Raw genomic sequence first — 14,723 nt, 5'->3', positions numbered from 1 at the left:
AAAGCATGCTCCCTGGCCGCCGCTCTTGTGATCGGGCCTATGGCAGCAACAGCAGCACCCCCACTACCTCTCCTCTGACGCTATCCACAACGACCCTGCAGGGACGGGTAATAGAGGGAGAACCCGTCAGTGAGCCAGCTGCCCAGGACCACAGGGTCCAAGCTGTCAGGCTGCCCAGCACAGACTCGCCAAAAGCTTCTTGTTTTGCCCCTTCCTCCCTGTTGTGGTCACCTGGAATAGCTTCGTGGGCCGTTAAAACCACACTTATGATGGGTTTCTTCACTCCGGAAATCTGCCCGGCCTCCTTTCCCGAGGGGATCTTCTGGACTTTCTCTGTCCTCTGCGTCCTCGGCCTCCTTGGGGTCTTTTCTCGGTCATCTTCCTTATACTTCCTTTCCAGTTCAAGGTCAGATTCATCACCTGAAGAGCAAATAATACCGAGATGTATAAAATATCCTTTTATATCAGTGATAGAATTAGAGAGTGCCCATAACCTTTTTATGGGATGGTAAAAGAACTATATATGTGTGATATCTACACGCCGTCCTCATTGCCGCGCGGGCCTCTCTCTCACTTCGGGCATTGTCTTTGGTTCTCCGGGCTCTCATGTGATTCAGCAAATACTCCCTGCACCGCTGCCACGGGGCCACCATCAAGGCACTAGGGACAAAGTGTTGTTAAGGCCAGCATAACCTTTCAGCTTGTTTTCACAAAGCCTACCAGACTTCAGAGTTATTAAAGAAGATATGGTCTCCAAGATTTACAGCCTAGGAAGAAATCATTCAAGCTACAGTTACAAGCTACCTTCTATAGTGGATATAAAGATGGATAAGGCACAGACGAGGACCGTGCCCTCCAAAGCCCTGCAGTCTGGGGGGAGAAACAGGGGTGCAAAGAGGTGTCGGCAAGGACGATCAGCTGTGCACCAAGTGAAATGAGAAGCAATGGTAGAAACAACTCAAGAGGTCAGAAAAGGCCTTCTGGGGAGACAACCCTTCCGTTGGCTGTAAACACAGGTGTTTGTGAAGTGATGTTTGGGGGTGGGGGAGAACAGTGGGGCAAAAGGAGTATGGGGCAAAGAGGTGGCTGTGATGAAAATGGCAGCAGCCCACTGTAAGAAAAGAGAGCAAAGACAAGGAGTCAACCATTAGCTCTGCATGCTGTGTGGCTACAGCTTGTGGAGACACATGGAGGTGGAAATAAAACCACTGGAGGCCCACGGAAAGCCCATGAGGGTCTGGGAGAGCCTCCACCACGGAGTACAGGGGAGGAGACTCCAGTGGTCATGGATGGCAGCCTAGTCGCGTGGGTGAGTGAAGCCTCCAAGCAGGGCTCTGGTGACAGAGCACAGGCCCCAGCACCAGGACAAAAGCACCAGGTCTCTTGATTGTTCAAAGGGAGACGAGAAGGGCACCTGGGTGGCTCAGTAGTTGAGCGTCTGTCTTTGGCTCAGGGCGTGATCCCGGGGTCCTGGGATGGAGTCCCATGTCGGGTTCCCTGCAGGGAGCCTGCTTCTCCCTTTGCCTGTGTCTCTGCCTCTCTCTCTGTGTCTCTCATGAATAAATAAATAAAATCTTTAAAAAAATAAGGGGGGGGGGACGAGATATCCAGATTTCTTTTTTCTTACATGACATCTTCTGATTTTTTGAGGTTGACTCTAATCTAAAAAAAATCTTAAAACAATGGGAGGGCCAAGCAAACCATGTCTGAGGCGCACCTGACCCAGAGCCCTCCTCCACCACCGTGGAAGGCAGTGGGGAGCCGCCGAAGCATGTGTGTTGACGGAAGGACTCCACTACATCTGTGCTTCAAACACCGGCCACCACTGGGGAGGAGGAACTGAATAGGTTCAAAAGACATTTCAACACACCAAAGAATGGATGTGTCAGCCACAGAAGGAACAACAGCTAACCTCAAACAGCTAGACCTGGCAGGAGCCTGAGGGTAAGAAACACTCCGATGCCAAAGTGAGGCATAAAAGGGCGAGTGAACTCTCACCTGCAGGCTGTTCCAGATTCCTAAGGAAATGCAGGGAAGGAAGGAGAAAGACGTTTTTGGTCTTAGAATCACAACCACAAACCTGAAATAACCTGCCCAAGAATCACCGCCCAGAACGTGGTGACAAGTAGAAGAAGCAGCTCCCGACAGCCCATTAGCGGAGATGAGCGCGGGGTGGGTGCGTGGTTGCAGGACAGGCCCACGGGCGGACGGACAGTGGGGGTTCAGACAGTACTTTGGGCAGGGGCGTCACGTAGGAGAAGTTGGCACCATGCGGGAATAAGGCACAAGCTGGAAGAGACCGGAGAAACCTAAGGGGGACTGCCTGGGACAACTCGGTAAGTCTGTGCTGGCCCCGATTCAGGTGTGCCTACAGCCAGACACTGGAGGGACAAGATACGAGGGAGAAGCACAAGTTCTCGGGGAGGAAGGTGGGAGCTGGTAGGAGGAAGGCTCTCAAGATGAGGCTAGGAAAACTCGCGGCTAGCGGGACAGATGGACCAAAACAAACACCAATGTTCTGTGCTCTACAGATGAAGTCTTTTGTTCCCTGTCCCCATAACCCAGGTGCCTGGAACATGTGTAGGCCTGGTGGAAACAGTCCTAGGGAACTTAATTGACTGGAAGGGGTCCTTAGTCAGGCAATTAGTGTGAGCGCTGAACACGGTAACACTGAACTGAATAGAAAAGTTAGCAGATGACAGCATGAACCAGACAGGCCGTGCATCACTCCTACAGCTCTCCAAGGCCAAAGGGGAAAGTCAAGGACCGTCACATAGGTCCATCTGCTGAAGAACATGACAACTCCTGCAGAGCTAAAGCACAGGGCAAAACGAGCGTCCTGCAAAGTCGTCCCAGTGCTCACGTTCTGTGAGGTTTGATTTGCACCACGCCTAACAGGAATCTTAATATCATTTTGCAGTGGCTACATTAAAAACATTTCAAAAAGTCTACAAACCGCCTGCGTCACAGAAGTTCCTTATGGGGCCTACCTATTTGGCAATACGCACGCATAAGCAACTACAGGAGAATATGGTGGATGCTTCGAGAAGGTAGAAACGACACATCAAGGGATTCTTGCGCTTTTAAAATGACACTCCACTTTATAAAAGAACTTACCCAGGGATACAATTCAATCTGTGGGCGACACAGCAGGAATAGATATATTCATATAATAAACAAAACAAGAAACAAAAACAAAAACCACCCTGAGAATTTGAGCTTGCCATAAGCTGAACCCGGTTAACAACATGAATCATCTAAAAAACCAAAAGCATACACACAGCGTTAGCCTGCATAATCAGAAGGGATCTCATGGCCGTGCCCTGGATTAACTGGATCTTGACTCTGCTTCAGAGTCATAAGTTAGGGTCTGGAAGAGCCTGGCTTGGCCTGGGGTGGAGAAGAGGAAACTGGGTAAGACTCTCACCTCCTCCCCTTCAGTGCTCTCGCCTCGGCCACCAGACCCACTCCCGGTGCCCGTGCCTCAAGGGTGGCGCTCCTCCCACTGTAGGGGCAGAGAACGCTGCCCCAAGCCCAGCCCCCCAGCAGCTGGGGGCCTGGCTGTAGGCTGCCAGGGGCCTTCTGGAAGCTAGTTTTCCTCCCTAAGAAGAAACACCCCTCTTCTTCAACTGGACATTACCATGTCCGCTGCCCAGCACAGAGACAAACAACTGTAAGAAACTATAAGACATCAAGCAAAAGATGAGTCAATGCCTTGAGGCTCTTGAAGGGAAGGATGGACCCTAGGACCCTCATGGCAGCTGTGCCACTGAGCCCACCCAGGAACCACTGGTCCTCAGACACCTCGTTACCCAAAAGAACGGCCATCCTCATCCTCAAACACGTCTGTAGATGGTGCCTTGACCAACACTCTCTCCAAACCATTCTCCATCCTGACCCTACAGTGAATCCTTTCAAAATTCAAATTTGCCCCTGCCCCTGCCATGTTTAAAACCCTTCAACAGCTCCCTCCCACCTTCATTAGGAAAAAGTGCTAGATAAAGCCCTCTGGGATTTGCTCTAAATCCTTTCTCATGACCCCGAACTCTCAATGCCATGACTCCAACACACGCCCACCAGTACTTATCTGCTCACCCCTTTGGGCTAGAACCACATTGGATGACAAGCTGACCAAATACCCAGGGTGTTCAGTCTCTGGACCCTGCACACAGGTAACACACAACACCCTCACTCCACACACCCTGCCTGTCCAAATGACAAGCTAAAAGGCATGCACATTTACACACACGCATACACCACCATATCACCGTTGTGGATGGCTGGACTTCCCACACTGCTTTGCAATTTTCAGAGGCCTCACCGTGCTGTGATCTCCTGGAGGGGAGGTGTCCATGTCTCCGTGATATTTTACAAGCCTAGCATAGGCCTAGAGCAGAGGCCTAGAGCATAGGCCCCTCTAGGGGGCCTACCCTAGGTGACAGACGCATTCTGCTGTGCTCAAAAATGCCCAGCTGGAACCCCTGGGTACAAGCCAGCAATAGACTTCAGCTAGAAATTTCCAGCAGTCAGAACTGTCCAACGAGGGAAGGGTGGTTTTTAGTGATGCATTTCCAAGGACGGTTTTCAAGGAAGCTTCAGGTACCATTCATGATGCTCTGGGGAAGACTGCACTCCTGGGAGGTCAGACCAGGCAACCTTTGTATCTCTAAATGCTAAGCCCCTCACTCACAGGGATAAAGGACAGCTGGGAGAAAGGCAGGCAGAGACAAACCCCCACCCCCAAGAGGAAACTACCCTTAAAAGGATTTTATACCACCCTGGGAGGGGCCCTCCACCCTTTCCTGAGTGGCAGATAGGTGATGAAAACCTGACTGGGTGACAGACACAGGGAGGACTGATCAGATTAAAGCCTAAGAAACCCCTAGACTTGGAAACCCTGGGGGCATCCCCCAATCCTGCTGCTCCACAGGGCCCCCTTTGGTGTCCTAGCTGAGCCCAGAAGTGTAGACGGCTCAATATGATGGGAGGCAGCCCTCAACCCTCATTGGTTGGGAACAGACGTTAAGACACTCCCCACTGAAGGCTGCCCCAAATGCACATCCTTCCTCAATTCTCCGTGGCCTCATGCAATGTGGAACCGCAGCCCATTCAGCTACATTCCGTTCTCGAGAGCTTCCCAGGTCACCATGCGATAAGTTTTCCCACTGATTCAGGCACCACATGGCGAGCACTATCCTCAGCGGCCTCGGAAATGACTCTTGGAGGTGGTGGGACATGATCCCTCGAGCAATGGAGCACCATGGAAAGGACACAGTTTCCAAAGACAAAGCAGCGCACGCATTCAGGGAGCAGCACTTAATTCCAGGTAAAACACCACAAATGAGAGTGGCAGACCGAGAGGCAGACACAGACCACGATGACCCTCGATGCCACCCAGAGACCCTGGGCTACAAATGCAGACAGCTACGAAGAGCGATCACAGGTTGTCTATGGGGTTCCTGTGAGCCATGCTCTTCAGGCCCTGGCCCCGCTCTCAGAGCCGCCACTACTACCTATTTTCATTTGCAGCCATAGCTCTAGCACACAGTAGGTGTTCAATATTTGTCTTTCATGGAAAGGAGGGAGAATGGAGAGAAAGGGTGAACATCTGAATTAAAGACTTGCTAGCCATGTGCTCACTCCCATTTGGACACCTGACCTGCTCTGCTTGTTCCTCAACTTCCCTGGATCCTCACTGGAGCCCTCCCTGCACTCTCCCAAGAGGTCTTTTCTCTGCTGAAATGTCTCGTGGGCTCAGCCTGGAGGTCATGCTGGTGCGCGCTCTCCCGAGGGCTTGCTATTTCCACCCGCCTGCATTGCAGACTTCCGCACGCTGTTTCTAGATACTCGCCTGAATCCTCTGAGTTACTTCTTAAACTTTCCATTTCATCCCAGCTAATGCCTACATTCCCTCTGGTTTCTTTTTACTTCTGAAATCCAATAGCTCCATGACAGGTGCCAGTAGTACATCATATGCACGGCTGCTGGTGAGCCACGCTGCAAAGGGTCCGCTGGAGGGCACATCCGGCACCCCCGAGTCGGGGATGAGCAGGAGCTGGACTCGACTGGGTGGCATCGAGTCTCACTCAACCACTTACAGTGCGACTTTGGAAAACTGATTAACCTCCATAAAATCACTCAGAAAAAATAAAATAATGACAGGGACCACCAAGGACTAACTGCTTTGAGGACGAAAGGAAACAGCTCACAAGTCCCAGCACACACTAAATATAGTCTCTCTACCTTCTCCTGGGAACACCTGAGATGCTGCCCTGAAGACTCTTCACGCCACACCACACCCTCAAAACCATTCTCATCCACCTGCCTTCACAGTCGACCCTGACAGGCTTAGTTCAGGCTGCTGCCACAGACTGGGGTCTTAAAAACAACAGACGTCTGTTCCTCATGGCTCGGGACACTAGAAGTCAGGGATCAAGGCAGATTTGGTCTCAGGTGGAGGAGGGGGCGAGGGGCTCCTGTCCTCAGGTGGAGGAGGGGGTGAGGGGCTCAGAGAGGGGCTCCTCTCTGATGAAGGACTAACCCCATCCATGAGGGCATGGCCCTCAAGACCCAATCATCTCGGATCCCTGGGTGGTGCAGCGGTTTAGCGCCTGCCTCTGGCCCAGGGTGCGATCCTGGAGACCCTGGATCGAGTCCCACATCGGGCTCCTGGTGCATGGAGCCTGCTTCTCCCTCTGCCTGTGTCTCTGCCTCTCTCTCTGTGACTATAATACATAAATAAATAAAAGTTTAAAAAAAAAAAAAAGACCCAATCATCTCCCAAACGCCCCACCTTTCGATACTGTCATCTTTGAGAGTTAGGATCTCAGCATCCAGAATTGTGGAGGGAGAAAGGGTCCGGGGGACACATTCAGACCATCACAGGCTCATGCATTAGTAATAAGGTCTGGAGGCAGAGGCAATCTAGGGGCACAAGCCTCCCCACCCCTGCCCCTCAGCATCTGCTAGGTTTGTCCTTCTCTATACATCCCTCTCAGAACAGATTCTATCCAGAGTGAGAACTCAGCTCTCCGCAGAGAGACCTGTGAGGGAGCCCTCACCCGCACATTCTTGCAACAAACAAAACCCTCCTCCTCTGCTGAAAGTACTTGAAGTCTTCCCAAAATATCTTGATTTTGGGTGTAGCTTTAAGATTTCTAAACACCCTGCCATGCAAACTGAACAAATATCTAACATAACGTGCTCCATTGCCATGAGCAATGATTAAAATTTAAAATGTGTCGGGCAATGACACAGCGGCATGCTAAGAGCAACAGCAAGAATCTGGGGGCCACCGTAGATTCAGTGATCCTAAAGATCGAGTCACTTCAGACAGCTGCCTGTCATCAGGCCGTGGCTACCCCACCAACTCAAAGGAAAGCTGTCTCCCCTGTTAAACCCTCACTATCACACCTAGACAGCTTCATGGTGACTTGCTGGGAAACAAGCAGCCCTGCCCAGTCTGTCCTGGACACACGTGAGAGCCCTCGGAGCTTTGATTTATTAACTGGGCTTGAGAAAGTAAATTGTAGACAGCCTCAACCGTGACTATCATGAGCAAATCCGATGCTATGAGCCTTACGGGAAACACAGGGTGAAGGGCATTTTGCAGACAGCCACATTCCTGGGTGACCAGACCGGCCACTCTTCAGAGGAGCACGGTGTTAGGCACATCTGAGTGCCTCCCTGCCTCCTCCCCAGGCCGCCTGCTTCTTAAGTCTCCCTCCACTCCAATCTCCTCTTCTGGTGCTTCCGCATCTGGGGTGTGTAGCATTGCTGCAGCACGGAGGAGTCTGGGTTCCAGTCTCTGCTGGTAATAATCGGCACCGGTCCTACTGCCAGCATCACTGGTCCTCTGAAAGTCAGGGGAGGAGAGAGCCCCAAGGCCCCCTAAGGAACCTTCCCTGCGAAGTCCCGGCTCTCCACCCACATCTGCCACCCAAACTCTCCCAGGACTCCCCGTCCTTTGGGCACGCTCGCTCCAGACCCAACACTGCTGGAACCTGAGGCCAGTTAAACCACCAGCCTCTGTGGACACGTTCACTTTTATTTTCAGGACGCTCTGTGGCTGTGGCCTGGATGGGCCAAGGCAACTGTGGGTTTGACTTCAGAGCCTGTCTCTTCAGTTTGTCTGCCTGCTTGCTACTTATTCTGTCCTCACTCTGGTTAAACATTCATGTCAAGCATTGCTCTTCTGAAAACAGAATTTCTATGTCTAATAGCAAGTTCAACAATAATTTTCTATACCACTTAATAAAGCATTCTCTTTGTAAGTTGACTTCTCGCTCTCCCTATCTTCCCACATCTTCTCATTTTCCCACATCTGTAATTCTTAAACAAAACATCATTTCTGCTCACGAGAAATAAATATTTCCTTGGAATTATCAAAGGACGACAGAATGTATTTGTTCTTTACTTGCCACAGGTCATCCGACAGACACTTAGGGAGTGCCGGATACTGTCCCAGGCATTCAGGACACCGTGTGTACAAAACAGAGAAAGATCCCTGCCTCCTGGAATTCATGTGCTAGCGGGGACATTCAATATATTTAAAGCATGATAAATAGGCCAATTACATAGCATGTTAGAAGGTAATCAGGCACCTGGAGGCCGGGCAGGTCCGAATGTCCACACAGTGCGGAGGCTAGCGCTCTAGTCCCGATGTAACGAACACAACTCATGCAAAATTTCCTAATGATGAGAACCGTCACTGTGACACGGGCTATTTATTCACCTGTGGCTTGGTCGTATCTGTTCCCCCCATCCCTCCCCACCCCCACCCCCACCCCACCCCCCCCCCCAGTGATGTGAGTGCAACGAAGCACAGCAGGATGTAGCCCATTTTGCAGGACGCCTAGGGACCTGGTAAAGTGGAGACAACAGGGCCTCACACTTCACCTAGTGGGCAAGTCAGCCATTCATTAACCAGAGAACAAGTGAAGGCCCCTTGGATGCCTGGCCCTGTGCCAGGCTCTAGGGACCCAGAGAAGAGCCAGGCCGTTCCTGCCCCCAGAGAATCCGAAGCTCACCCACTCGACAGATGACAGACGAGCAAACACCGACCACCACCCCAACCCATGCTACACAGGTCGCCACCTCCTTCTGTCCTCGGGCCCTTATGAACTTGCTCTGTCCCTAGGCCGGCTCAGTGAGGGGGAGCAGCGACAGGACCGAGAGACCCTCCCCCATTAGGTGGCAGACCCAACATCATACCTGAGTCCATCTGCAACAGAGCAAGGGCTTCCCACTGCCCACTCCTGCCCCTGATGGACACAGAAAAAGAACAGAATGCATGGACAAGGAACCAAATTAACAGCCGGGCTCCATGGTGGAGCCTAAAGTCATCTCAAGGCGACCGAGAGGACAGATGGGCCTGGCCACTGGGCTGAGAAGTGATCTGCACACCCATCCCTCTGCTCTATCTCTGGGAAAAGTGCTCGGCAAGCATGTACCTTGGCACCCAAACACTGCCCCCAAATAACCTCTTTCCTCCTAGCCCACTCCCCTCTAACGAGGCCTGGCCCACCTGCGCGCAGAAGGCTAGGTGGATAGGGGCAGGACATAAAGGCTGGCATGGCTGGGCGTACCTTCAGTTGAGTCCCCACAGGCAACAAGGGAGCATTTGCTCCCAATCGCGCACCCCCCACCACCCACCTGCCACAGGAAGGCACGCTGCGCACTTGACCACACAGCTGGCCACCCTGCTGCAACAGACTGCACCCGGGGCCGAGCATTTAAAATCCCACCGTGGCCTGTCAGTGTTGGTGGCCCACAGCCCCTGCTCTGCAGCCATGCTCCCTGCTAGAAAGAGGTGATTCTTGGAATGTGAAGAAAACCAGATTTTCAGTTCCGTTCACACAGGGAAAGGCCTATCCTCTCTGCACGGAGACAAAGGCCCCTGATGATACACAAGGTAGCTATAGGTGGCTCTTCTGGGACAGCGGGACACTGACACTCAGAGAACCCCAGGTGCCCACCAGCCAGCCTCCCAGCCCAACACCGATGGGTACTTGTGGATAATTTACTCACCCTCATTTCAGAGAACGCCCGGATGACCCCCTGAGCCTAACACAGGGAGCCTGATGAGGAGTGGCCAGCAAGTCAGCGTCTTTTCATGAACAGATGGGGACCGTGGGGAGGCAGCCAGATCACACCCCAAGTCCTCTATGTGCTCTTTTTAAGGTGAACCATCATCCAAATAGCCTGCTTTTGTGTGCGGGTGTTAATTACACAATCCATTTTACGGTAGTATTTTGTCTTCAAATTGTATGACAACTCTAAAATATCTCCCCTGAGCTCTAGAAAAGGCTCTTTCTCCAACAGAAAAACAGGACGTAGTTTTAATGAGATCAATTGATGGCTGAAATCCACCTGACGTGCTGGACAAGCAGACTGGACCGGACGCTATCCAACCCCAGCAGGTCCTGAAGGGCCGTCCCGGGGAGGCCTGCCCGGCCACAGGAGGGAAGGTCAGCATCAACTCCCTCAGCAGCATCCGACACTGGCCTGTGTCTGTCTGGCATTTGTCCCTGGTCACCAATCAGGACGGACAGAGGATCGACGCCACTCTGGCAACGGCGTGGTACCCTACAGCAGGGCACTTGCCTGGGCATTAACACCTGTAACTCCATCATGTGCAGTGTGTCTTTCTTACCCATCTTTTTAAGCTTCACTTTTTGCTGCGAGGCTCTAATAAATGCACTCTCCCGGAATACAAGGCCCTGGGCGGAGGGGCCCTTGATCAGCCATTTCACACCACCTCCTGGCACAGAATCCCGGGGTGAGCCTCGCTGCCTTAGGATGGTGCTTCCCAATGGTCTTAGCAGCAGGACGCTTTTCAAGTGAATTATTTAAGCAATTATAATGTAAACAATCGATAAAGAGGCATGACTTTGGTTAGTGTGGGTGGGGTCCCCCTCACCACCTCTCCCACACCCCCAACCCCCCTCAGCCGTCCATCCTAAGCAGCAGACACCTCTGAAGGGCCCTGGAAACAGCTTGAACACTAGTGCATGAGATGCACGAAGAGGGGCCGTGTCAAATGGCACTTCAACCACAGTCATCCCTCTGAGGGTCCACGGCGGAGGACAGGGTGTGCGAGCCACAATCTGCCTCTCAGCTGGATGGGTCAGAAACTCTCTAAACTTAAGTACGTTCTGCGTGTGCAAAGCAAGGCACTCTGAGGCTCAAGCGAGGGAAAGGTGGCCCGGTGAGGCTTGCGCAGTCATCCCTGGGGGATGCCGTGGGGCCGATGACCGCACACCCGACTCGGGTCTGGGACTGGGATTACGGGTCCTCAGGGTTCCGTTCGCCGTGGGCTAGTACAGAGCGCTGTAGCGGGGCGCCCGCCTCCCACACCCCCGGCCCCGGGCATTCTGCTGAGTCACCGGCCTTCTGGGAACTATTATTTTAATTCTTTGACATCCATGCATTACTGCTCTTCAACCCCAGCACGTTAACGTAATTCTTTGTATTTCATTTCCTTTTGAAAAGATTGTGTTTAAAAGAGCAATGGCACAAAGTGGACTGTGAAGCCTGATGTGGAAGGAGATGATGTTCACAGATGGGCGTGCACGCCCATGGAGCTGAGACCCTCCCCAACCCCACCCTACCCTTCTACCACAGGGCCTGCTGCCCTCACACGCAGGAGGTGCTTAGACCACAAAACCAGAGGCAGTGTCGCTTCAGGAGCAGAGACCCAACATTTGTCCCATTTTAAGGACAACGAGCAGAAATCCAGGATGCTCAGTATTCTAAGAAGTTCCCATTTGCCCCTCTAGGCACCACCCCTCCATCCTGTACCCAGATGCCTGTGAGGGTCCTGTGGGTGCTCCCCTGCTCTCTGGCTTCCCCTGGGTTTGTCCATGGAGGCCGCGGCAGGAGATGGGGTGGGGTGCAGTTCATCCTCGGACTCCCCCCTCCTGGCTCATCTGAGGTTGTTTCATTTTCTACCAAAGGCTGGCCCTTGGAGTTCTGGGGACCACTCTCCCTGCTGCCTCCACACCTAGGGTGTTAACAACACCTCGCTGCCCTACTGTCCAGTCTCCCGCAGGACCTAATCCTTTAATAAAGGATCCCTTTATTAAACGCTCAAGGTGTCAATTCAAGCATGCCATCAGCTTCCCGGCACATCCTACTGGCTCCGTGATCCTTTTGGTCACCTTAGATGGCTCTTTCCGAGCCTCATCTCATCTATAGGTCAGCACGAGCCACACTCTCAAGCCCCAAGACCAATGGCCTTATCCCAGCTTCATCTCATTTCATCTCCCTGCCTGACTTACCATGGATGACTGTCCTCCCCCTCACAGGAAGCCTTCCTGCCTTCTTGTCCCGCCGGATGCCCAGCAGCAAGGTCTTCAGGAACTTCCGCCCAGTCCCCGATGACCATCCACTGGTGCCCTCACTCGCTGATGGCCCCACAGCTGAGGGCTCCAGTCCAGCCCTCCTGCCAGCTCCACAGCCGGGTAGAAACAGCCCTTTGGACACCCACAGTCCGTCAAACTCAATGCATGACCAGAAGTAACATGTCCTCTCTTGCCCAAGCCTGCTTCTCCCCTGGGTTCTCAAGATTGGCAGGGCCCATCCTCCACCCCAGCACCCAAGCCAAAAACCAAAGCCACCTCCCACTCACTCCGCCTTTCTTCCCATGCACTCCAACCTTTGCCCAGGCCCTGGGACTCACACTGCCACCCAAGCTCTAGAATATGTCCACTTCTTTCCACTCCCATGGCCATTGCTGGATTCAGAGACCGTAGAGCCTCACCAGGACCATGGCACCAGCCCCCCACCATGTCCCACTGACCACATGTGGCTGGGGGGCTCCTCTGAGCCTTAAGGAATGCTGATGCCCCTGCCAGTGCTGGTACTCCCCTCCTCCTCCAATCTCTACTTGTACCCCCACTCCTTGGAATATGAGACCCATGAGGCCTTCAAACCTCTACCCAAGCCCTCTCTGACTCCCACCCTGCCCTCCCAGGCTGCTTGCGCAGCAACTATTCTGAGCTCCCTTCGGACCCTGTGTAACCTCTACAGGTGCTCCTCACGCTTACCTCAAAATGCTGGTATCATTTTCTGCCTGGATCATTAAGCTCTGAACAAGTTTACTGCGTGAACTTCTGTTTACTTGCCATCACAGCGCCAGCAACCACCACAGTCAGCAGCTTCTCAATCAAAACGCTTCTCTAACCACACACACACACACACACACACACACACACACACACACACACACAGGCATACGTACCCTTGACTCTGTTGATCTTCTCTGACCTTAAAAAGAAAAACTAAGTCCCTCTGATACAAGATCTCCTTGCTCCTTGCTCACCATCCCCTCCTGTCCCAAAGGGGTTCCTTCGGGAGGGATGCTGCTCCATTTTCCAACCCTATACTCTTAGCAAGTGGGATCTGTGTCTGTGTTTGTATCCTCCAATTCCCCACAGGACTTCACAGAGTCCCCTACAGGTAATGACAACACTCAACCCACACAGGTTGACTTGGCAGAGGGCAGATGAAGAGTTAAGTGCACATGCAATCATACATTTGAAGAAATTAGCTCATATGCACTCATTTATAATTAACGCTGCACTAATATTCTCAAGTACCTATTCTAAATTGCCCAAGAACTAATTAAATCTCAGAACGCCCCAGAGACTAAAGTGTTATCAGCCACATTAATAAAAAGCTCAGAACACTTGTCAGAACAGCAGACTGATAAGGGATTATATTCTGGGACTCTGGCACCAATTCAGTCCACACTGCTAAGACAGCAAGTTAAGGAACTTATTAGCCAACAATAATTCCAGTGGACCTGCTGAATACGCATCACTCTTGCCTTTGCTCTTCCCCTCAGGCTTTCTCACATCTTCCCGGCGGACTTGCTCCCAAGGAAAGCCAGGCAAGCATCTACTTCCAGCAGTGTCCCCACGGACGGACAGCTATGAAAAGAAGCACGTGAACAGCACGAAGCCTTTGTTTTCCACATGATTCCCGTTACATCATTGCACCTGCAGGCTTGTGCTTCAGCCATCCTCAAGGAAGTGCCTACCTCAGCTCCTCTCCATAAAAATGCCAAGTCACGTTCAGACACGGAGTTCAGGCCCCCTCCTCAGGAAGCCCTCCAGGATGTACCCCACAGACATGTGGCCCTGCCTTGCCTCCTCTGCACCGGTTTGGCCCATTCATTATCTTTTGTTATTTCTTCACCCCCCCTGTCCCCGTTATCAGACACTCAGCTGCTCAAGGGAGGAGACTCATCTTACTCAACTCTGATCCCCGAAGTCTGGCTTGGCACCCAACCACAGCACAAGCCTAGGAATTAGGAGGAAAAAAAGAAGAGAATCTGCCTGCTGTGGGGATCTCAGCCCTCCACTTTAGCCGGCCCCCTTGGCAGATTAGAAGCACCAGGCACAGCAGTACATCTGGCTTTGAAAGCTTTGGGCTACGTGCCATGGGCCACCCTTCCCGGTACTTATCAATCAGGGGTTTCCAGGGGAGAGAGAGCACTCCTTTTCAAACTGGGGTCACGATGCATGGTGGCTCCTTGTCTTGGGAAAAGGCATCAATTAGAGTGAAGGCCTATTGTGCCACGGAATCCATCGCACCCTATCGAGGCCCTCCGCGGCAGGACACAGCAGGCAGCCCGCTGAACTTCACACAGCAGAATGCAATGGGCTGCTCCCTTTGCCTCCTGATACAGCAGAACAGACTTGCCCAATGCAGACCCC

General features: G+C 52.4%; 1 protein-coding gene across 11 annotated transcripts in view; it reads right to left on the bottom strand.

Moving 5' to 3' along the window:
• Positions 1-14,723, bottom strand: part of ZFAT (zinc finger and AT-hook domain containing) — a 189,375-nt gene that overhangs the window by 113,653 nt on the left and 60,999 nt on the right. For all 11 annotated transcript variants that reach the window (XM_025993483.2, XM_072733877.1, XM_072733882.1 and 8 more), the window contains one exon: positions 232-420. In XM_025993483.2, the coding sequence (XP_025849268.2) occupies positions 232-420 (189 nt within the window). The remainder of the gene's footprint in view (positions 1-231; positions 421-14,723) is intronic.

Source organism: Vulpes vulpes, chromosome 13 (assembly GCF_048418805.1).
Source record: "Vulpes vulpes isolate BD-2025 chromosome 13, VulVul3, whole genome shotgun sequence".
In the NCBI taxonomy this organism is placed as follows: domain Eukaryota; kingdom Metazoa; phylum Chordata; class Mammalia; order Carnivora; family Canidae; genus Vulpes; species Vulpes vulpes.
Note: the sequence above shows the minus strand (reverse complement) of the source record. Positions and strands in the feature narration are given on the sequence as shown.